This window comes from Ciconia boyciana, chromosome 1 (assembly GCF_034638445.1).
Source record: "Ciconia boyciana chromosome 1, ASM3463844v1, whole genome shotgun sequence".
Taxonomy (NCBI): Eukaryota; Metazoa; Chordata; class Aves; order Ciconiiformes; family Ciconiidae; genus Ciconia; species Ciconia boyciana.
The window spans coordinates 207,407,082-207,430,705 of record NC_132934.1 but is presented as its reverse complement, the minus strand read 5'-3'; the positions used below and the strand labels follow the sequence as shown (position 1 = coordinate 207,430,705).

Below are 23,624 nucleotides of genomic sequence, written 5' to 3'. Positions count from 1 at the left end.
TCCCGGTCGCTCAATACACAGCAAATGCTGCCCCTGCTGTTTCAGGGAAGGAAATACCCTAAATCCATCCCTCAGCTTCTCAAGTTTTGTCCAGAAGACCCTGGTGAATGTTATAGCCCCTGGATACCGCTAGCGTTTTTGAACTGGCTAGGTGTCCCTTTTCTTAAAAGCAATCTGTTCTTAACATCATCCTAACATCACTTGCGATTCGTGTCATCGGCATTCTAATAAACACACACGATAAGACATTAATGTAACAGGTTCTGAATAATTGCTTACTTTTATTCCTTCCGTCTATATTAATTTGTGACCTTTTTACATGATATTGTAATCTCACCTGAGCTGTCACGCTGGAGCATTTTGTCTGTGTGAATTCACTACTGCTGTCAAATCTCCGAGTTCCCTAAGTCGGCAGCCCCTTCCAGATCAGCAAAGCACTTACTTGTGCTGGGTTCACAGCCAGGAATTCTCACCATAGACGTCCCATTGTGCTAATAACTTTCCAAAAATGGAACAAAAAGACTGTGCTGAACCTATGTCGCTTAAAAACTTGAGTACATGCTTAAACCTAGGCGCATACCTCGTTCATCTGTGTTTAGAAATCACATATCAAATTGCTTCAAAGTTACGTTAACTCCACCAGAATGGCACGTGCTTAATATCAGTCCTGTGGAGGATTTTGCAGACTAGAGCTTTGAATTTTCAGCCATTTCCATTATTTGGTTTTCAGCGAGGGTTCTTAGCCATTTTGAATGATTACAGTGATACATACATGTATTTCCTGGGGTATTCCCAGCTAGGCAGGCTCACGTACCATGCTGCTCACCTGGTGAACTGCTTAACTTTGGAGCGGCGTCTGACTGCACCCACGTCAGTTTTCTTGTCCTTAAATTTTGGGCACAAGGTGCATGCAATTGCTGCTCTGTTTAAACTGTAGAATAAACCATCTTGAACACACACCTTTTTTTTTAATTAAGAATATAATCCCCAGAGCAATCTAAAGAAACTGTGTCTACATTTTATTTAATAAACAACAGGGAAAAAAAACAAAAAAAAACCCACACCAAAAACCCAAAAGAGACCCATGCCATCACTTATTACCTAGAAAAACACCAAAATTCATGTAAACTATTCAGGGAAGCAGAGCCACTGAGGGAGTTATTATCAGGTTCTTTCAATACCTTTTCACATATTTCTCATATTATTCCTTGGCTGGTAGATCATACTGTCTTACATTCTTTTGTCTCACCTCTAGATTCAGATTAGAAATTGGTATTTCTTACTTCTCAAAGCAGAATCAAAGTCAACTTTATAAGTCTATTTTGTGTGTGCTGGATATTTCTCTTGGAGTGGTATTGTATTTACATGTGTTTATCTAACACACCCACTCTGTTTATCCAGACAGACTTAAAGAAGGATAAAACTACAAGTCTTTATTTACCCAAACAAAAGTAAACTAGAGGAGTTAAGCATGGGAATTGCCTGTAATTGCCTGCTGAACTGCTAGAAATAGCTGCTTTTTGGAAACAGGAGAAGCCTTCACTGTCGAAAAAATGACAGTAACAGCTATCTACTATTAGCAAAGTTTACCATCCCATGTGATCCATGAATTACTTTCTTTCCAAAAACTGAGGGACATGGGGAAAAAAATCACGTCTTTTAATACTTCACTGCAAGGACTGAACATAGAACATAGACCAAAAAGGGTCTTCCCTCCCAGAAGTACATCACATCAGTAAGCCTGATCCTGTGCATAAATACCTTGTGTGAACTTTATCACTACCACAGTCTCCAGCTACAGAACTTAAACTAGAGCAGATTATCGAAACATTACAGGAACGAAAGTAATTTCCAAGTATGATCATTAATCACCTGTGCCAAGTCTAATCACATACTGAGCTCTCTTCATTGTTCCATCAAGACAGGTACTTTATCTTAATTAGAGCTACTACTTCGAAAAGTGACACTAAAGACAATTAAAAATGGCCTATCAGAACAAACATTATATTCTCTCACCCCCAAACTCCACTCAAATTCTCTAATGTGGAGAAGGAAGTATGAAAGACTGGTCAGATTTCTGACTTTTCCCATCATTAGATATTTGCACAGAATTTTTCTGCTAGAAATATTCTTACTGAGTACTTCTCTATATAGAAAGTCTCAGGGGGTACGAGTCCTCTTTGTACTTCATGCTGTACAAGTACTAGCATTTACAGCCTGTCCTGGAAAACTTGATCTAAATTTTTACATATACAGCTCTTCTAATCAATCTTTTCATTTCCTGTGGTGAAGACAAATGTAAACATGATGTAATGATACTTCACATTCTCTGTCTTGTAGAAACTCTTCAGGTAAAACAACAGCCACACAAATATTATCACTTCCTCCAATCTCAGTGAGGGGAATTGTCAAAGTTTAAGAGAGGCTATACACACACAAACATTATGTCAGCCCCTGCCAAGCCAAATCAAGTATCAGTTTCCTACTGAAATAGAAATTGGTGATGGCATTTTCTTAGCCCAACTGGTGATGTCATAGACAAGATTACTAAACCTATGGAGGCACTTTCTCCCAAGAAACTCTAACAGGATACTTCTGTATCCCTGTTAGAGACAGAAAAACACAGATCTGGAAAAAAATGCCTGCAGGAGCAAGAAAGAAGTAGATAGCTCATGCTTTTTAGGTGAACAAAGAGGAGGTGAGAAACAATCTCGGATGTGGTAGGTATCAAAAAATGAGTAAAACTAATCACTGGAACAATTTGCCAATTTTCATTTTCAATCAAAATATTCTTGAAATATTATCAGTAATCAGCAAGCCAAAATTTCCCACACTTGTTTTTTAACTTGGTAGCAAACAGTTTAAATGTGGCAAAATGAGAAATCGACCATTCATTTTGATAGCAAAATTTTTAAATAAAAATCATACAGTCCTGAGTTTTCAGAAAATTCAGAAGGCAGCAGAAATTAAGACCAGTCAGGAAGGCTCTGAGAAGGCATACTCCATTATGTGGTACAAAACTCACTTATTTCAGGACGGTTTTCCTTTGTAAGAATAAAGTTACACCAAACATAAATGTTATTTTATTATTCTAGAGAAGCCAACAAAAGTGTACAGAGATATTGTTAACAGAAAGAAGTGGGGCATCAAGTGGGGCATTACTTTTCCTAAAAGGGATATATTTGAGATGGAGTCCTGAGTACTTTTAAGTTGATGGGTGCGTTCCCATCAATATTGCCAGAAGAACAGGGATGAAGAAGGAAAAGGAATAGAGACAATTTCCTTCAGCTTTGGTAACCAGGGAGATAGGTGTAAGATATATCAAATCTCAGAATATTTACATATCTAACTCACACTTAAGGTATGGAAATAGTATCTTCAACATAAGTTTACTTGAGAGTAAGTCTCAATCTGTTTACTGCGATTTTTCATCTGGTTTGTAAATCTCCTATCTGTATGTGGTACAAGGGAGAACTGATGATATTAGCTCAGTCTAATAGCATATATACCATTGCTGAATTTCAACCCCTTAAAATATAAAAGCACTTCATCTATTACAATGAATGCTGGAAAAAGGGTACTGAATGACAAATCTCAGGTACAGTTCCTATGGAAAAAAGCCAACAGATGTTCACCATTACGCGATACAGCTGGCAGCAGCTGCCTAGCCAATCACCATATCTGTTACCAGTTGAGTGGCATAATGAATGAGGGTATTTCTTACGGATGAATCCATGAGAAATTAGGTTTCATTAGTTTTGCTTCTGAAAGAGCAACTTAAAGAATCTAGAGTGTTAACAATATCTTCCCTTTCACTAAGTTGCTCAGCCACAAAAGACTAATAAAAGAGTATATGCATACAGCAGGATGCAAGAGCAGTTCCTAACTGGATTCAAAACCCTGCGCCCTGCATCTTATCTTAAGCTACATCTAATTCATTTCATGTGCAGCACAAAGTACAGGGACAGAATCACAGAATGGTTTGGGTTGGAAGGGACCTTTAAAGATCATCAGGGCCACGGACATCTTCCACTCGATCAGGTTGCTCAAAGCCCCATCCAACCTGGCCTTGAACACTTCCAGAGATGGGGCATCCACAACTTCTCTGGGCACCCTGTTCCAGTGTCTCACCACCCTCATCATAAAAAAAATTCTTCCTTATGTCCATCTAGACCTACCCTCTTTCAGTTTAAAACCGTTGCCCCTTGCCCTATCTCTACAGGCCTTGGTAAAAAATGTCTCTCTCCATCTTTCTGATAAGCCCCCTTTATGTATTGAAAGGCCACAATAAGGTCTCCCCAGAGAGGGGTAGTAGAGGGGCAGAATCACCAACCTCAACCTGCTGGCCATGCTGCTTTTGATGCTGCCTGGGATACGGTTGGCTTTCTGGGCTGCGAGCATACATTGCCAGCTCATGTCCAATTTTTCAGAATGGACAATACAGTACTTAACCCTTCCTAACTCCTCAAAAATCTACTCCCCTGGCCCCAAAGAACTCTGATTTGGGCTTTATGCAATTCAGGTAAGCCATGCATCATGATTCTGAGTAACTCCCACTTTCTGTTAAGTTACACTGGAAGAATTCTTGCTTATCTTGCATGGCCACATTAATGCATTCTCTTAATTTTTTAGTTACTGCAAGTCATTGCCATTATGTTTGCACAACGTAATTTGATGTTTAAAATCTCAGTAAATTGCCCCAGCTGCTTATCAGAGACAGCACTGTGGGCCCAAGTGTTCATTTAGATGGCTAAGCCAGACTCAGTCTGTATGACGCCTATAATGTGACTCATCACCTACTCTCTAAAGAGGAGAATGACTACTGTGCTGCAAACGTAGTCAGAACTGCAGAATATTTCCTCTGTTGCCTTGCAACAGCCTGTACTGATTCCTCAGAGGGGAAATAGATCTTTGCATTTGGGTCCTCTTTATTGTAACTATCATTCTAAATGGCTGGACTTACTTGCGTATAACAAGCAACAAGGAAGGTAAGATGAAAGTCATACGTTCTTGTATAACATAGCCTTACCTTTCCAAATAGACCTACTTCAAAAGGTCTCAGCATCTCCTACCTTCCCTATGATGCAGCTCAATATAAATAGGTGGAAGTTTTATTTCACAAGTAAACAGATACTGAGATGTTATTTTTACGAACAGAAGGAAACTTCAAGTGACCTATGCAGGAAGACTGGAAGGACAGATTTGGTAAAACTTTGGGTTATTATTGACACAGATGAGAAAAAAAGATACAGCACATTCTCAAACAGTAGTTTAAAGCCTAAAAAGAAACTTGAAGACCAAGCAGAGATAAAGTGCATGCAGATAAAGCAGGCCATTCACATTTTTACAAGATGTCTTTCAAAGAGCTATATGACCACTTAATCCATTTTCTCTTCTTGGAAACTGTCTGCATCATTCATGTAGTCTTCGAGATCATTATATCTCTGCAAATAAAATAAAACCTGTATTATTTTATCAACGTTTAATAACTGAATTACATAAAGGCTGTTTTTTATTTTTCTTCAATACATTAACAAGCATGCCAATAACAATTCAGAAGCAATGATATCTGACAGCTTGCTAAATGCAATTGTACTACAAGTTGTCTTAAAATAGTTCATGAAGTGTTTCTGAATAATTAAAAGTACTTCAGCGTAAACAGAAGAGTAAAATATTCTTGCTGTGTCTCATGTATGTGTTCCTAATCTTTCTAAGCTACAGCTTGAGTTTGTTGTGTTGCTGCTTTCAAATGAAACAGGACCCTGCCCACCACAGCCCAGAGATCATGCAGCTGTCAAAAAGCTTAATGTCAACAGTTGACACAAACTCTATGTGAACGCAGCAGCATACCACTGTTTGAGAGACTAGGTCAGCAGAAGTGGATGAATGGTTAAGCTGAGTTATGTTACTGAAGCTCAGTAATTCAGAACTGATCAATGAAATCAGACATTTTATCTCAGCTTACTTTTATCTACCTGGAAAAGGATACATCAAATAACTCAGTCGTACCTTCTGAATCCACCCACTGTCTTCCAGCTGGCTGAAAAGCCGTTCGACTGTGTCTTTGACTGCTTCATCCTCAACACCATCCAACTCAGTAACGGAGCTGCAATCCACATACAACTTGTATTTGAAGTGCTTCAAATTATGATAAACTCTTGTACGATTTGCACACACCATGCCAACCTTCAAAACCTAGGCCAAAGTGAAGAAATCATTCTCTCTGATAAATTGTGATTAGCCTGACAATATAAAGAACAGCTAAGTCAGTCTAGTAAGATTTTATCAGTCAGTCTAGGAAGATCTTTTGAACAATGAAATAAACAGAATGACACTACATGCACAAAATCAGCGCAAAACCATGTAGTTTTCACAGCCACGGCAGAACAATTTTTGAGCAAGCAGGCAGCCAGCAGGTCTATGCAGTGGCAGCTTATCAGTACTGTTTTCTTGCAAACACAGCCATGTTTGTAATTGGTAGTATCTTTCCTATCTCCTGGTGGAACTTTGTTACAAAATCACTAACATTTTAGACAACCATCATATTGTGAAAGCAGAGGAAGATAAATTATTTGATTACTTTTGCTTAATATGTAGTACTTCCTAGGGACATGAAATACCAGTTCTAGCATTCTGTAGACCAAATAATATTCAATATTTTTTCAAGAAATACATATAAATACAAACAGACATATACCTAGAAACATATATTTAATAAGTATATAGAGAGATTGGATTTCATAAAAATAAAATCTGAAAACCGAGGTTTTATACAATGCAAATGTTAATCTGCAACTGTCTGGGAGGTATAGCTAGGCCATAATGCTGCAGAAATCAAAGCCTCTGCATCTCCCAGTTATTACCAGTTTTACTTCTACAATTTCCATGCAGAAAAGACAGAACTTATTTAACAGTTTTCTTTACAGCAGTATTTATAGATAAACAAATGGTAAATACGAATGTAAATATGTAATCAGAGCATGGATTAGAGTAGATTCATTATCAGCACTAACCTTAAATACAGGCAAGTATTTGCACGTATCTTGAACTCAGATTTTATACAAAGATGTTAATTGGTGAAGGTGTTTACCTGAAAATACTGAGTAATATATTGGTTACAAGAATCTTTGGCAATCCTAAATCTTCACTAAGAGCATGTGAAATTGGAGGTGTGGGGAGGGAGAAAGAGTCAAAGTTCATCTGCACTTAAGGACGTCCCACATTTCACAAGAGTAAGTTTTGTTCCATTTCTACAAGAGAAGTAGTTCAAGTACATACAATGGCAAATCAGAAGAGGAATCTATCCCTTGTAAATGACCCACAGGTGCACTGATTACTACTCCAACCCACGGAGACAAAGCCTATCAGGCAAGAAATCGACATCTGGCTGGTTTTCTATACTCAAAAGCAACATAATTAATACATGTGTAAAGAAATTCAGCTCCTGATACATACAGGAGAAACTGACTTAGTTTTACTAAAAAAAACCCCCATCAACTTATCCTTCAAGGGCAGTGTTGTTTCAGACTGATGTCTTGTCACACCTTTGCGAGTAACAAGCAAGTAAATGGCTAAAGGTCAAAGTTCTTTGCATCAGTAATGCAAGCTGTAATTGTATTGCTATTTCAGATTACATGCACATATATATCAGAAAAAACAACCATGTTATATATTGCAAAATAATCTCTTCTGAGCCACAACAGTGATACCCATTATTGCTGCCATTGGTAACAATCTGAATACTCTTTTAAATGATGAGAAGGTTAAGTTTCAATCGATGCTTACAACCTGCATTTTCAGGAAGCTTTTCCAAATGCATAACCAAATGTTTGCATCTGTGAGCAGTTCCCCAAAACACCTGACCTACTTGTACAACCTAGCACTAGCAGTATCTACTGACAATGACAGTAGCAGAAAAGCATATTTATAAAGATTATATAAATTTTTATGTATTATTTATATATTTTCTTAACTATATGAATATACTTAATTTCTTAAATATATTAACCAGCAGCTCAACTGATATAAGCAGACGTAGTATCACTGAAGTCAAGAGACACACTCACTTAAAAGAACTTTTGATCTGACCTACAGTAGATGGTTATTAACTGAAATTTTAACCATCTTGAGATAAAAAATTCCTATTACTACATTGCAATTCTCTACTGATCATGTACATATGCAGCTCCATTTTCTACTCTCCCCAAAACTGAAAAGCTAAGGCTTGTGTTTGGTGCTATAGGTGCTTCTGAAGTGCAAGACCTACCAACCAATGCATAACCTTGATTCATTCAAATTTACAGAAGTACCATTTCAAATACTGAAACAATCAAGAACTGAGCTGCGGTGCTTCATAGAGAATTTCATAACTTTTCAAGTATCCCAAGCAATGAGGTACGGCATCTGGAACATTATGTGATGTAAAATAGGAGATACCATCTTGTATCAAACTGATGGCCCAATTCTTTCCCTGCGACAACAGCCAGCAGGAGATATTTAGGAAGTTAGTATAAGATGCAGGACAAACACCAGTATGATCATAACATTACCATACAGCTTCTACCAGTCAACAGTTGAGACAGCCTGTATCATCCCAACTATCATGTTCCATAGCATGGAAGAAGCTTCCCCAAGAACCTGTCTTATCCCTTTTGGGACCCACTAACACTTTTCGCTTCCGAAGTATTGTGTGGCAATGAGTTTGTGCGAGGTGTAAAGTATTTCTACATTGGAGAAACGCCAGAGGCAAACAGCTAAATATCATATAATATAATTATGTATTGTGTTTTTAAAGCAAGAAAGATTGTCTAAAAATACAATGCTATTTCAGAATACAGCTTTGGAAAGAATCTCAGTACTGTACTCATTCTAATTTTTTCCTCTCGCAGTTCTCAGTGACTCTGTCCTAATGCTTAACTTATCTACTCAAGCTGGCCATATCAGCCAAAGTTGTGTTAAATCACTTTGTGTGGAATGCAGGGGCCTGACAGTAGCACAACACGTAGTCACAGAATCCGTGTCCTCTAAGCATGATTATAAATGGAAGTAGAACACCAAGCCTAAGAGTAGAAAACAGTTTATAATCCAGGTGACACAGGAGCAAAGAAGCGTGGGGGACATTATACCTCTAAACCATTCGATTCTCCCTGACCATGGAGGAATGAGAATTGGCAGCTACACACAGAACAATCACTGCAAGCCTAAGCAAAACTAGAACAGCTGTTTCTCTTCTCTTTCTACTGGCAAAGCAGAATACTTCAGAGATGAGAGAAAAGGAAAGTTTTATGCAGAAGAAAAGGGTTGGAGGTCTGTTTTTGTTCTCTCCACATCCACTTTTCTCAGATATTTTCAAATAAAACTTTAGAAAATAGCCCAGCTACGTGTTTCCATTCAACTTGATCTGCCAGTGCTGAACTGCCTTCTCTTTCAGCCAATTAAGTTCTTGAAGTGCCAGTTTTATGTAGCTCTTGTGTGCCTTTTTTCTTTTTTCCTCCTGTCTTTTTTCTCAATTGGCAGGATGAGTTGATCAATGCATTGCCAGCAGAACTTCAAAGACTACGTAAGAACAGTACTTTTAGCAGCCTAAATTACAGGTCACCATAAGAACACGAATGTTGCATTACAAAGGCACTATCAAAAGTTACTGGAAAGTGCTCAATAACTCTCTCTCCTGGGTCTGTTCTACAGCCCCTGAGCTATATTGAGCATGCACATGGCAGGCATCTCACCAGATGCTGGGGTGCACAGGGTAAAAAAAGCTCTCATTTTCTACTGTTAAGCTGAAGAGGACAAAAATGAACTAGCACGTTAGTTCAATATTCAGTAGGATATTTCAAGTTTTTTCCAAAGTGAAAAATAGCCAATGCTTTATGTAGGACAACATTTGGACAGCAGTGAGGGAATTCCTACTGTTATTTCCACAGTTAAGTTGGAAGTTGAGTAAAGACTAATTTCTTGTGCTAGTTCACTTATTATTTCTGGTTAGGTAAGGCACACACTTCCCATGAAAAAATGAAAATTTTTAAATTAGTGATCTACATTTAGAGACCTCTATGTAAGGAAGAATAATGACTGTACGATGGACTGCAGTATCAGTGCTAGTATGATTGCCAAGGACTTACTGTTCTCCTGCAATAAACAAGGGGAAAAGCCTTGCTGGAAAAGCCTAGCTTCTCTTGACTATCATGCACACACAGACTTATAAAAACAGAGTATTAACAACTGCTACTCAGAAGGGTCTGTAATCTATTTAAGAAAAACTGTGGCACAGATTTTCCTAGATCCTGCATTACACGCAGAGCCCAATAAGATGATGTAATGATAATCACACTGACATTCCTCAAATCTCTAAGTTAGAATATTTGCAAAGATCCCAACAATATAGGCTTGGGCTTCAGTAAGGTGTACTTCCAGTTTGATGAGGGCTTCACTTTATTTTTATATAAGAAATCCTGTTATACCACATTTCAAAATATATTGTAAATACAACCTGTTCCGACACTTTTTTCTTTTCAGCAAATACTGTGAGGAACTTCAGCTGTATTCAGAAATTCTTTTACACTCACAAAGAAAAGGAATATACCTTCTATACCTCCTACAAGAAAGGCAGAACTTGGATATCAGCTTGGTACACAACTGTAGCAATATTTTATTCTTGACAAATCGTGTGCTTTGAGTTTATCATAAAAGGTCACGAATTACATTACTTAAGAAGGTCATATGCATACCTAATCATAACAATTACTGGTAGCTGTAAATTTGAAGGGAAGATCCCTAAATATTAGGAACACCCAGGTTCTTAAGGGTCCAGGTCTTCAAAAGTCTCAACTGTGAAATATAACAAAGTTGACTGCTCAAGTCATCTAAAAATGACTGCCTAGTGCAACATCATGTAACAACATGAAAGATGTGTTTCATTCAAAAAATATAGTTTAACCCAAAATGTCCTAGTAGAGACAACTGAGTGAGAAAAAGATGCAGGACTACCTAAATGGAAATGTTTCCTACTTTGGACAAGTAGTTCTGATAACACAGTAATGAGAAAAAGGCTCTAGTAAAATGTATTGAAGTAGTTAGGAACAAGCCTTCTCAAAAGGAGATCAGCAATTTCAAGTGTTAATGCAACCAAGATGTCAAGATACTTTGTCCTGAGTGAATAGCTACATGGGAAATAGCAGATGTGAAAAAATCTGAAGAATGAAGCAGTAAATTCTGACTAGGCTGCACTTGGACTATTAGAATGACAGTGGCACCATTTCACACAATGTTCTGACCTATAGCAAACAAGAACTGTTGGAGTGCACATGGAAGCTCCAAATGCTAGAGGCATAGTAGGCACAGAATTAGCAAACCTAGTGACCCAATGTAGAACAAACCTTACTGGCAACAAAATAGAAAACACAATAATTCAATTGAGATGATTGTCCATTATACAGAAAGTTACTTTTATAATGTTTTGGAAAGCTAATCAATGTAAGATCCCTGCTGGGAAAGTCTCAAGGGCATTATAGGCACACACAAAGGTAAAGGGCTTTCAAGTGATCTAATTTCAGCAAAAAGACATTCTAATATTTAGAATATATGTAAATCTGAGGCAAATGTCATTATTTAAAGCCTCAGACTCCTGGCATACGGAGGTAGGACCTATTCCAGATTAAAAAAGCCATAGTATTTCTCAGGTACTTGGTGAAAACCAGGAATGCCAGGCATGTTCAGAGCATCACTCAGCTGTCTAATTTCTTTACCGCTGGTTTTCCTTTCTTTAAGATATGCATTCGCTTTAGGATTTTCAATCTTCTGTTAAATGTTCTCTGACAAAACAAAAAGCTACTTTAGAAATAACTGATTGAGTGCTCATATTAGAACTTTGGTTAGTATGTGAATCTTCATGTGGGCTGTCAGCCTCTTTGACACATAGCTTCAGACTGCCTCCCCATGCACCACAAAAGACAAGCATGCTGAGTAGGATGTGTAGGATGCCATGTACCTAGAGTTTCCTTCTTGCCCTGGGTGAGACTCAGACTGCAGAGATTTGAAGCAGAGGAAAAATTGAGGCAAATGTCAATTTTGACTTGAGGGCAAGAGTTATCCATAAGCACTATCGTATGTCTTAGACCCCTTTATCTTTTCCATCATGAAGTCCAGCTCATGGCTGGGTATACTTACTAGCGCTTAGTGCAGTGCAAGTACATGTGCGCATCAGCTACTAATATTAAGTGGTAAAAGTGGGGAGGAAACAGCACACTGATCATTGCAATGCAGGCAAAAACAAAAGTCACAGAAAAACATCAGATTTATTTTCTTGATAAAAGTTAGGTTTATGTGAGGATACTTTTCATTGCCTCTTTCCCAAGATATAAGAAACGATGGGGGGAGGGGGGCAGAGGGGAATGCCTCTGTTCATCCTTTTAAGTTTCATAGGAACTTCCTTCATAATTCCTAGCTAAATCCAAGACTATACTCCTCCAAACTGCAAAATGGTCCTCATATTTTAAAAAGTAATAGGGTTTAGACGTGGAAGTACAGTAGCTTAACTCCTGCCTCTAGCATTATAGACATTAGATGTGTTGACAGGATTTCTATTCTTTATATGATTTCCTGTAACACTAGACAAAGCTTAAAAATAATTATATAGGGTGCTTGTTTGAAGTTACCTGTTTGTCATCTGACATGAAGTCATCTGCTTCCAAAGTTCTACTATTATAAAGCTTTCCAGAGAGCAGCACATTAAACTTACAATACCGATTCAATTCACAGGCCTGACAAGGCATATTTGTTGGATTTTTCAAGATTATGCGAACATCTGGGTAACAATCCACACGCTCCTGAAAAACAGATTTCAAATAACATTAAAGAATCTCCATAAACTGAAAGATGCCTCAAATAAGCTGCTGAATACTCTGTACTTGCACAAAATTAGTTCAAGAGAAACCAAAAAGATTAAAACCTGAAGCCTTTCACCATTCAGTTGCGAACATATACCTTTTCAATCATTTTCCAACACTTCACTCAGTTCTAGTTCATTAATTCTTTCTTTCGGCTCTAGACGTAAAGAATGGCTCCTGCATCCTGGCACTTATTTTTCTCATCTCTTTTTTTTTTTTTTTTGAGGGGGTGGGGATGCAACTATATCAGTTGGTCTACTCGAAATAAATACACTGTCTCTCTCCACTGGCCATACTCCATTATTACAGTGATTATTAGATCACCACACCTATCACACTAATACTATTCTAGTAATTCCCATACAATGACTAGGTTACTGTATATTGACTTCTTTTTTGGAAGTAGTAGAAGGTTCATTATGAACATACTGGTTTATCTTTTTGTGGGAGGAGGAAGAAATTTTGTTATAACATTTAGCAAGTGACAAAAAGTCCTCAAAAAGTCATCTGCTGAAGTTAGAAGCATTCAGGTAACTGAGAACAGATTCTGTTCTATTACGTGAATGTTTATCTGGTTATAAACACATAAAATACTTCCTATATTTGTAAGTATCAAAACAAGTTACATAAGGTAAAGAACAATGAGTTCTATTAAAAAAGTATATATAATTATAGCGATTATTGTACCTGTACTGAGAACTCTAGTATTAAAAAGAAATCTGTCAGTAATAATATGATTTGGAGCCCACTTCACTATTTAAAGTAGAAGCTACATACCTTGTATCGATCTTTCCAGCGACTTCTAGATATTAAGTTCTCAAGACGAGGCTGAATGAAGCGGTCATCCAAATAATGAAGTGAGAGCAACATATCTTGCGCATACTTCTTTTGTCTTGTTCCATCTGTTCAGTGAGAGTCATTACTAATTTTCTGACCACCCTATATCATGTCAGTTTCTTAAATAAATTTTCAAGGACATTATGTTTCTGCATACTAAGAAATATGAATGATTTTAATAAATGATTACTGAATACATTTGCTACTGTTATCCATAAAAGTGATCCATGCATCTTTGATAAACATATATTTAATTATTTTAAAAGTCTGTATCACAAGAAATACATGAATAAACTCTACAGTCAAGGTTAAAGTGAAAAGCTGTCATCCCAAATGGAGACCCATTCACTTGATCCCATTTAAAAGAAGGGGGGGGGTGGGGGGGAGTGTCTTGCTTTTTGTCCAGTTTATGTAAACTGTTCATGATGTGTAAGGGAGGGGGTTGCAATCCATGAAAACAAACTGCTCTGAGCTGCTTCACAGCAGAAATTTTGACAGCTCTCTTCATCACTTACAAAGAACACATAGAAACTGACTTTTGCATTCAGCAGCACAGTCAGATGCCTTGAGTTAGGCAGTGTAAGTACTTCCAAATACTTACTCAAGCAAAAGAAATAAACAAGTATGAGGATGAGTAAAACTACCACTATTCCGCAACTGTCTCCCAAATATGTGCTAGACTCCAGAAATTAAACAGGACTTTCATAAGTGCAGGCCAATTCATACTGTCAGCATATACAGACATACAAATTAATTCAGCTACCTTCCCTAGTCTTTCAACAAAGCTGTTATCAAAGAAACAGAACCGCGAAGGACAACTGGCTATCTAGCTTTCTACATAAAAACAGCTAATTGTTGTTATCATCATAGCCACCATAATTACTATTACTTGTTTTTCCATATACACTTTACACACACACTTTTTCAGTAAGTCAGCTATCCTAAAAGCTTGAAGAGGCTGTGCTAGACCAGAAGAAAATCCTTCACAATAAAAAGCAAGTCTGAACACTAATACTAAAGTAGCTGCTCTTGATTCAAACTAATTTAACAGATTCACTTCCATTAACTCAGAAAAATGCATTCTGTGTTATAAAAATGTATCTTTGTAATGCTAGGCTATGCTCATACTATACAATGTTCTTCAGAAAGACAGAATACAACCTCCAACTCACCTGCATAGCTGATCTACTTCCAGCACCTTGACAATAAGTTGTTAGCTTTGTAGAACAGATACAATTCGAAACAGAAGGAAGCTATTACAACATAAAACTGGTGAAGTTTACTTATTACTTTTCATAAGCTTATTTTCACTTGGTAAAACAAAACAAAACTAACACCTGAAAGAACACATAGCCTTTATTCTGAAGTCTGTGCTGTACTTCAGTTTCTCCATTCTCTCTTAGTTCCTGATGACACCAAAACATCCTCTCTTTGGCACTTTGCTGACCCCTTCCACAATCTGACACTGACAGTCCTCTCATTAATCCCATCTTTACAGTGCTTCTGAAACTACGTGTGAGGTTACCATTCAGCCCTGCTAAGCCAAATGCCAAAAAGCACTTCCTCAGCAAGAACAAGACAAGAAGTACTGACTGCAGCTGAAATTTATTTATCTGAAAGCACAAATGTTAAAAAAAAAAAAAAGGGAAAGAAAAAAAAAAAAATCACATATGGACTCATCTCCATAACTAAAATTATTTATTATCTATCAAATTCCTCAGAAAAAGCTATGAAGCATGTGACATTTTGACAAACCAGCTGACCCTGCAATGTTTTCATTGAGATACCTACTTTGAAATTAATTTCACTTTCATGCTGGAACTGTTACTACTGATCAGTAACACAGAAACACTTCCCTACCTCTCAGAATGCCTTCTAGGCTTAAAAGAATTAGTCTACACATTTTTCCAAGATTACGCTATCCTTTTCAGATAGATTTCTGCCTTCCCCCCCCCCAACCCCCCGCAAAGTTACAGAGCAGCAAAATCAAGAACAGATCTCAGGACTCATGGTCCTACACTCCAATCAGGAGACACATCTTTCCCTAGAATAAACGTTTTTGTATAACTTTGAATGCACTATTATATTATTTAATGTAATTTACTTACCATATAATGAGCTCAGAAAAGTGTCATCAATTGCATTTATGAGGAAAGCCTTTACTATTCTTTTGAAGTGTACATAATGATCACAGCGTGATACTGGGAAGAAAGCAATATAACCAGAATTTACAAAAAAAAAAAAAAAAAAGATGTATGCAATATTAAAAGTCCTGTAAGAAGAATTCTGTTTTTTCATTATTGTAAATTTAGAATTTTAAAGTAATTTAAAAATAATTTCAATGTACAACATCCATACCCTTAAGACCTTGCCTTTAAATAGTGCTTCTCATCCCAATGATCTTAATGAATTTCAGCATCCTAAAGTCACACGTCCTTTCAGCAAGAAGAGCCCACAGTAAGAGCTACAAACACTAAAAGAAGAGAATAACTTGTTCTATGAATAGCAAGAAATCATGCAAAGCAGAGAAGGCCCAGGCTTATGGGTTTTTGTTTGTTTTTTATTTTTTCTAACTTTCTTTCAAGCACACACAATTCTGCTCAGGTCTTTACTGGGGAAGAAATACCACACATGCTTGTGACCATCTACACTAGCACCAACTGTCCAATCAGTACATACCTGCTTCTGAACAACAAAATACAAAAGATAACTAGCATAAAGTTCTGTTTCAAATCTCTCTGCTCCATCCTGATACCAGTTTTCATAAAAGATCAACTTGAAAAGTTTTCTTGCTCTGTGCAGTTCGGCTGAAATTGACCTTTGAATTCAGAAACCCCTACAGACCTCTGCTCCCAAGTCTCACCACCATGGAATAAAAATATATTAAAAAAAAAAAAATCCCAAGCCCCAGAACCCCCAACTCATGGCAAGACTTTTACATCACTCTCCAGAACAGAATTTGGCCAGAATTAACATAGCCGCTCTTAGCATGTATCACAAGATGGAGGATGATGCTTTTAGGTCTCCACAGGAATGACTGCATCATAGGTAGCTTACTTCATCCTAAATCAGACCAACTTAAAAAAATCTGGGCAATAGGGTTTCCCTTCCTTTCCCCCAAACTACACCCTCCCTTTAATAAGATACAGAAAGACTGTAAGAGTTTTCTGTGGAAATCAGAGTACTTCCACAATAAATTGAAGCCTTTTAGGAATGTGCTTTTAAACTATCATATCCTATTACATACTATTTGTATTTACAGTCCATTAATATTTATTACAGCACTACAAGCAAGTTATACATACAGAATTGTCACTAATTTTGATCTTACAGTGTGGGACGTAGTATGCCAGCAACTCGCTATTTGATGTATTTAGTTCCTTCTGTTGTGGCTGGTTTACACGCTTTACATCCTCTGTGTTATCATCATCATCTTCCTCTTCCTCTACTATAAAATCTTTCATGCTGTCACTGTCAGTTTCACTGCCTTCTGGTGGTGTGAGGGGCAAGTGACAGAGTGGTTCCTCTTCTGTTTCTGCTTCACCATTAGAATCCTAAGTAAATTTTAAAAAGTATTTCAAACACAAGAATTTTCACTATTTGCACTGACAAAATACTACATATACTGAATAAGATTTTTGACCTTCTAATAATACCATTTGTTCAATTAACAAGAAATAATGTGTTTCCAAAAAATACATGATTCTGTACTAGATGACAATTACTTTTGGCTTTAATTCAGCCATCTCCATGTACCTCTCTTCAGTTTATTTGTAGGAATTAAGCTAACGTGAGATCTCTACACTACTTCAGCAGGTATTTTGCTTCTTGATAAAAATAATTTGATAGTCCTCTCATGTGTCTCTTCTTTATGGAAAAAAAGGAATGATAAAGAAGTTTTTCCTTTCTGACTACGCAGAGAAGATAGATACCTGCGTTCTAAGCTGTTTAGTCATGAGAATGCCTGAAAGAGCAAATGAAAGGAAATTCTTAAATCCTCAGTGATTAAAATTAAACTCAAGATAAAGGTTTTCAGCAGTCAATATTGTTATCTAGTCAATGTGACAACTGTTAAAATGTGACAGAACTACTGATTTGTCATGAATAAAAACCAAAGCAAAATAAATAAAATCCCACTGGTTTATATCTATTAGTCTTTGCCTTCCCCTACATTCAGCATTTTCTCCAACTGAATTTCAGAGATAAAATCCAGACCTCACAATCTTCACTGCTGCAGGATGTCCGAGTTGCTCTTTGTCTTGCAAGTTCTTTCAATTTTGCAAATACTTTCTGTTTCCTATTAGTAGAAACATTTTCTGTAGGGCAGGTTTTATCAGGTTGCTGTTCTTCAGAACTCTCATCTTCATCCATTATACAGTGGCGTTTAGCAAAAACTTTTCTAACAAGTATATCACTGTCCTCACTTTCATCACTGTCATACAAGACAGATGTGTTCAACCTTTTACGCTTCCCAGGCACAATGCACTCATCCTCACCGTCTTCTGTTACATCCCCGTCTTCTGTTACATCATGGCTTTTCTCTTCCTGATCTGAAAGGCTGTTCTTCACAACAGTTTCATCTTTTTCATCTACTTCATCTTCTGATGTGGTAGGCTCTTGGTCCTCAGAGGTACATGAGGATCCGTCACTGCTGTCAAGCAGTATGAGCTCCCTTTTAGTGCGTCTCCAGTCAACCCGGGATTTGGATGACAGTTCTGTTCCTGCTGTTTTATTTCTTGTTTCATATCTTCTGACAACTGCTTTTATCTCCATTGGAAGGCTGTGACAACACACCAAAACACAAACCAGTAAAACAAAGCACTTATTACATTATGCCATTCAAAAAAATAAAAGTACAAATGCACGCTTATTTTGTTACATACACTTATGACTTAACAATACCATTATTAAGAGACACACACAGAAGTCAGCACCAAACAAAACTAAGCATGCACAATAACTTCAGAAGAGGATATACCTGACTCAAAAACTGTAAAAGAGCAGAACTGCCCACACCCACCATGAATGAACCAGAAAAATCGGGTCTGAAGTGCAGCTACAGCTCCCATCATCCCCCCCAGCACCAGAGAGCTTCCCTGCTCCTGAGGAGCAGCGTACACCGCTCGTCCGGGGTCGTCACCAGCAGGCCTCACTGAAAAGCGGCCGGGCGTCCACAGCCGCCGCCCTCCGCTGGGGAGGGACCACCCATACAGGCTGGCGGGCCTACCCCCACCTGCCGCCCCGCAGCAAGACCCGAGGCGGCAGAGGCGCCCCGAGGCGAACCGCGCCCAGCTGCCGCGGCCCGCTCCCGCCTCTACAAAGCGGACCGGGCGCGGGCCAGCCGAGCTCAGCCCGCCCGGCCATGGCACACGCAGCCCCCCCCTCCCCCCGTCCCTCAGCGCCTCGCGCAGCGGCTGTTTTTACCGTTAACGTTCCCGCGGCCCAGCGCTGAGGCCGCGGAGGGGAGATGACGGCCCCCCGGCGCTCCGCGCGCCGCGATTGGCCGCCGCTCCCTGTCACTCAGCTGCCGGGATGTTTACGGAAGTGCTGGTAGGCCGCGGCGGGTGTCACGTGGTGTGCTCGGGCTCCGCGGGTCGGCGCGCAGTGCTGGGGAGCCCGAGGTGGCGGGTTGGAGTCCTCCCGCCGGCAGGGGGCGCACGCCTCGCTCGCCTCCCTTTCTGCGCCTCGTGTGGCGGGTCTGGAGCAGCGTCAGAGTGCGGTGCTTTAGTTGTGATCGCATTTTTGCTTGCCCTAGATGCATTCCTGAGGAAAATCTGCGTGGGCTTGTGAGGTACGGCACCTCCCCAAAGGGGCTGCCAGTGACCACTGCTGGTGGCCGGTCACTGAGGCCCTGCCTGGCCTGAGGCTTACCCCACCCAAGCAGCTTCTTCACAGCTGCCAGCACTCTTCTTCTCTGCAGCCTTGGGAATAAAACCGCTGGATTTATTGCATTCAACCCCCAAATGATGGGGGACGTGAAAGCAGGTTGTGGCAGCTGTAACTATGGGGATGTTTTGGGGGTGCCAGGCTGGCGCCCAGCCGGAGCAGAAATCCCAGGGGTGTCCATGCTTGGGAAAGCCTCTGCCTGCCCACCCACCGTCCGCGGGCCTCTTAGAAGAAAACAACACTTCCTTTGGTGTCTGTAAATCACATTTCGGGTACGGTGCCTGCAGCTCCTCATTGGGCTTCTCAGCCAGAAGCAGGAGCACGCCGAGGGCTCTGGTTCTCTGCAGTTCATGCTATGTCCCGGTGGAGGATCAGGCTGGGTGACATACAGAGGTTCTACTAGAGCCGGTGCTTGAGGGGAGACCTGCCAGCTCAGCACAGGGCTCTCTGTTGGTAATAGGAACTTCGCAGCATGCACCGAATCGCTGAGCATTCATGCTGTTCTCAGCTGGGGCTGGCCCTTATGTGGGGAACCCCAGAAATGGAGGTTAGGGGATGGGGAGGTGGCCTGAATATTGTCTTAGTCACAGGGGAAAGTGGGAGTATTGCAGAGCAGGAGTTTGGGAGATGGAGGGTACAATAAATTAATAAGAAAGTAAGCTGCACTACTTCAGCTGCTCCAAGAACAAGACATTTTCTGGATGAGTACATACAGGAAACTATTAACATATACGATAATGAGCTGCTGTTGTTTTTCTGCTTAAAATGGCTACTGAATAGGATACTGGATTCTGTCCAGAGCTAATACTCCTACAGATGCATTTTAATAAGAAGATTTGTATCTTAAATTTGCTCTGCTTTGCTTGGTCTGTGGTAGAAAACTGCTGCTACCTTGGAACTCATTCTGCTGACATTTTTTGTACTGTTTTAACAAGACCTTGTAAACAGCTCCGTGTATTTCTTTAAAAATAGGTGATAACAAAAGCACAAGGAGAGGAAATACCTGGAAATGAAAGACAATTCTTTCTCATTTTTATAGCACTGCTACAGATTTCACGTGGTGAAGAGGTGTGGACAGGTGTTTATGTAGATGGTGGGTTGAATTCCCACCAAAATGTGTATATTGCAAGGATTAGAATGGTTATAATTCAAGGATTATATTGCATTAAGGAATTTATAGTCCTGGGCTGACATTTCTTTTAATTGCTTTAAATTTAAAGTCAGTACGTGAATTTTCAAATAAATAAACGGATCAGAGTTTGCCCAGGATTTAATGTTTCCTTCAGCCTGTGGTGGGAGTTAATATTTCGGGGTGCTGCTCTGTCCCTGGTCTTCATCGCGATTCTTGCTTCTAACGTCGCCACCTAGTGATAAAAGGCGTGAAGAAAACCTCGTAGTTGTACTCCTGTGGTACAGGAGGCGGGAATAAGGTAATTACAATGAGTATATTGTATGTGACTAAAGCAAATATATAATAAATATTTTTTTTTACTTAAATTACATGAAGACTTTCAGTTATGAATACTGGCTTCTGAACGACAGCTAAGAAGTTTTTCTTATGCACAATGCTGAAACATCTTGCCTTGATTTTTCTGATGATTTTTCAGGTGAGTCCCAGTGCCAGGGGAGTCTGCAGTGTGGGGTCATGTTGTGTCCTCAGATCTTAGAAGCAGACTTCAGTCAAGAGACACAAGTTTTCCAAACAGGCCAATTTTCCTCTCAGCTCCTCTCTAAATTTCTTAAAATGTTCCCTACACAATAAGCAAACTCATCTGTCATGTAAAAAATAAATGCAGTTGATTTTCATGTGTACCATAGCCTTTTTACTGGGCTTGTGTAATCACTATGCCATGTGATGGCTATAGCATCTCCCTAGTACTGAGTTTTCTATTTTACTGGGGTATCCCAGTCCCCTATGATTTTAGATAATAGAGAAATTAATATATTGGAAACTTGAATTTATTTTAAGTGGCAGTCCCCACTAGCCACTTCTGTTGCTAGCTACTTGCACTGCTGAGTATTTGCTATGCTGCTTTCCAACTGATCTGTTAGTTGTCTGGCTATTGCTATGTTCACATGGCAGTTTCTCTGAAGCTTGAGCTCTTCTGGGGTTCAGTGATGTACAGGATTATATGGACATCCCTTCCATAAAACAGACCCTTCCTGCTTGGGGTATTCTCCTTTCCCTAAGGTAAGCAATGGGAAGTTCGGAGCCCACATTTCCCAGGGACTGTTTCCTGCAGCAGTGCAGCATTTGCAAACCATCTATGACTCCCAGGCATACTAAGCATTAGGCTGGCTCATGCTCAAGTAATAATGCTGGAATTTACCCCAAATGAAAAAAGAGGGGGGGAAGCTCTTTTTCATTTTTTAAAGAGGAACGCACCCAAACTTACAAGGAGGTTAGGCCTGTCCGGAACTGGCACAGCCACCAAGGTGGCTCTCGCTCTCTGACAGATAGCAATAGCTCAACAGCTCGTTAGAGCAGGAATGGCAAGCCACCTCTGAGTTTGATAACAAGAGGTTTAGCCAAGGGAACCCAGGACAATGAGCTGTAATGATTTTGAAATAAATTTTCATCTGGCACAAAGAGTTTCAGCTTTCCAGTTCCTCAGAAGCGACTGTTCTTTTTACTGTTCACCAGCTTACGTCAGTAGGTACTCCCTGTCCCTTCACCAAACACACTGCTCAGTCCATTTATGTCATGCATTAAACAGAGACGTAAATTAACCAGACAATAACTGTTTTATCACCAGAAAGAGCTGCTAGGGCTCATAGGGGGGCCCCCAAGTAAGACTATGCCTGGAGTGTAGAAATTGAATACAGGGTCATCTTCCTTTCTTTCATTCTTTTGTTCTTTCTCTCATTCTTTCTCTCTGTCTTTGTTGAACTCAACCTCCTACAGGGTACACGAAGAGGATATTACAGGACACTCGTTATCTTGCATTTCTCTGCCTCCTATTCCTTATCAATGGAAGACCATTTCCCTATTTTTAGGGAGAATCCCTACAAACGATAAGCCTGCCCAGAAGCCCTGGCAGCTGCTGGCTGACTTTGACGTGATTCTTGTCATTTTTGCTATCACTCTGTAGCCAGTAGCAACAGACAAATTGACCTTAATTTCTTAGGAGAAAATATTTTAAGATTCTATTTCAATGTTTAAAGAACGTACATCTCCATTTAGAAGAAAAGTTTTTCCAAAAATTTAAAAAGTTTTCTAGAGCATAGAGTTTTCAAACTAAAAATGCTTTTTTTTTCAAACTAAAAATGTTTTCAAACTAAATGCTTTTTTTTTTGCATACTTTTGTTAATAGTACAACTTTTCTCAGAGACTGGAATTCATTTCTGCACAGAAGCCTTTTTAAGGAATTAAATGGGGTTTATGAGATCCTTAATCCTGATTCTGGCTCTTTGTGTAGGGTTGAATTTCATAGAAAGAGTGAATTTCAGACAAAAGAGACCAATGGAGTTAACATTTAATCTCTTTTTGAAACAGTGAGAGCTTTCTGGTCTCATGAGATTCTGAAATTTGTTCCATATCCAAAAGTTTTCTTTGTGTGTCTTGTAGGCTGGATCGTGATTACTAGATGACTTGCATGTTTATGTTGTCTGCAGTGCCTTTGGGAGTTCTTGTTGTTCCTGCTATTTAAAGGTCCTAAAAATTGATAAAATGTGTACTTTACTTTGCCATTTGTGTGTGTAAGTTAAAGTCTTTTCAGTGCCTAAAGTATATACAGTCTAATAGTAGGAGAGTACAAGGCTGAATGTAGTTAAGGTTCATTATCACTATTTGAAGATCACCTGTATTTTGCTCCAGTTCTACTCCAGTAAAACTCAATTTATTCTGTTTTCACTGCCATAAGATTTCAGAAATACTCTGGTCTTTCACAATCACATGGAGTAGTCTGGCGGTGTGCTCCCCCCTCCGCGTAAGCAATAACCACCAGTGGGGGGTTGTGATGGCTGTGTCCAGCTTATGCTGGGTGTTGGGGAGACGGATGGAAACACAGTCACCAA

The 23,624-nt window shown here is 39.2% G+C and overlaps 1 protein-coding gene across 3 annotated transcripts; it reads right to left on the bottom strand.

Annotated features, from left to right (window-relative positions):
* Window positions 1-98: 98 nt before the first annotated feature.
* Window positions 99-19,283, bottom strand: CCDC82 (coiled-coil domain containing 82). 3 transcript variants are annotated; one of them, XM_072850671.1, is made up of 8 exons: window positions 18,742-19,007; window positions 17,937-18,501; window positions 17,053-17,275; window positions 15,830-15,922; window positions 13,662-13,786; window positions 12,654-12,824; window positions 6,010-6,195; window positions 99-5,444 (listed from the first exon to the last, which is right to left on the bottom strand). In XM_072850671.1, the coding sequence occupies exons 2-8, from the start codon at window positions 18,492-18,494 to the stop codon at window positions 5,379-5,381; spliced, it is 1,422 nt and encodes a 473-aa protein (XP_072706772.1). In that variant the 5' UTR covers window positions 18,495-18,501; window positions 18,742-19,007; the 3' UTR covers window positions 99-5,378. The 3 variants fall into 3 exon arrangements, 2 of the variants coding, with proteins under 2 accessions (XP_072706772.1, XP_072706771.1); XM_072850670.1 differs by lacking the exon at window positions 18,742-19,007 and adding an exon at window positions 19,146-19,283 and having other exon boundaries at window positions 100-5,444; XR_012040484.1 differs by lacking the exons at window positions 99-5,444; window positions 18,742-19,007 and adding exons at window positions 7,091-7,250; window positions 19,146-19,283 and having other exon boundaries at window positions 6,067-6,195.
* Between the last annotated feature and the right edge of the window lie 4,341 nt (window positions 19,284-23,624).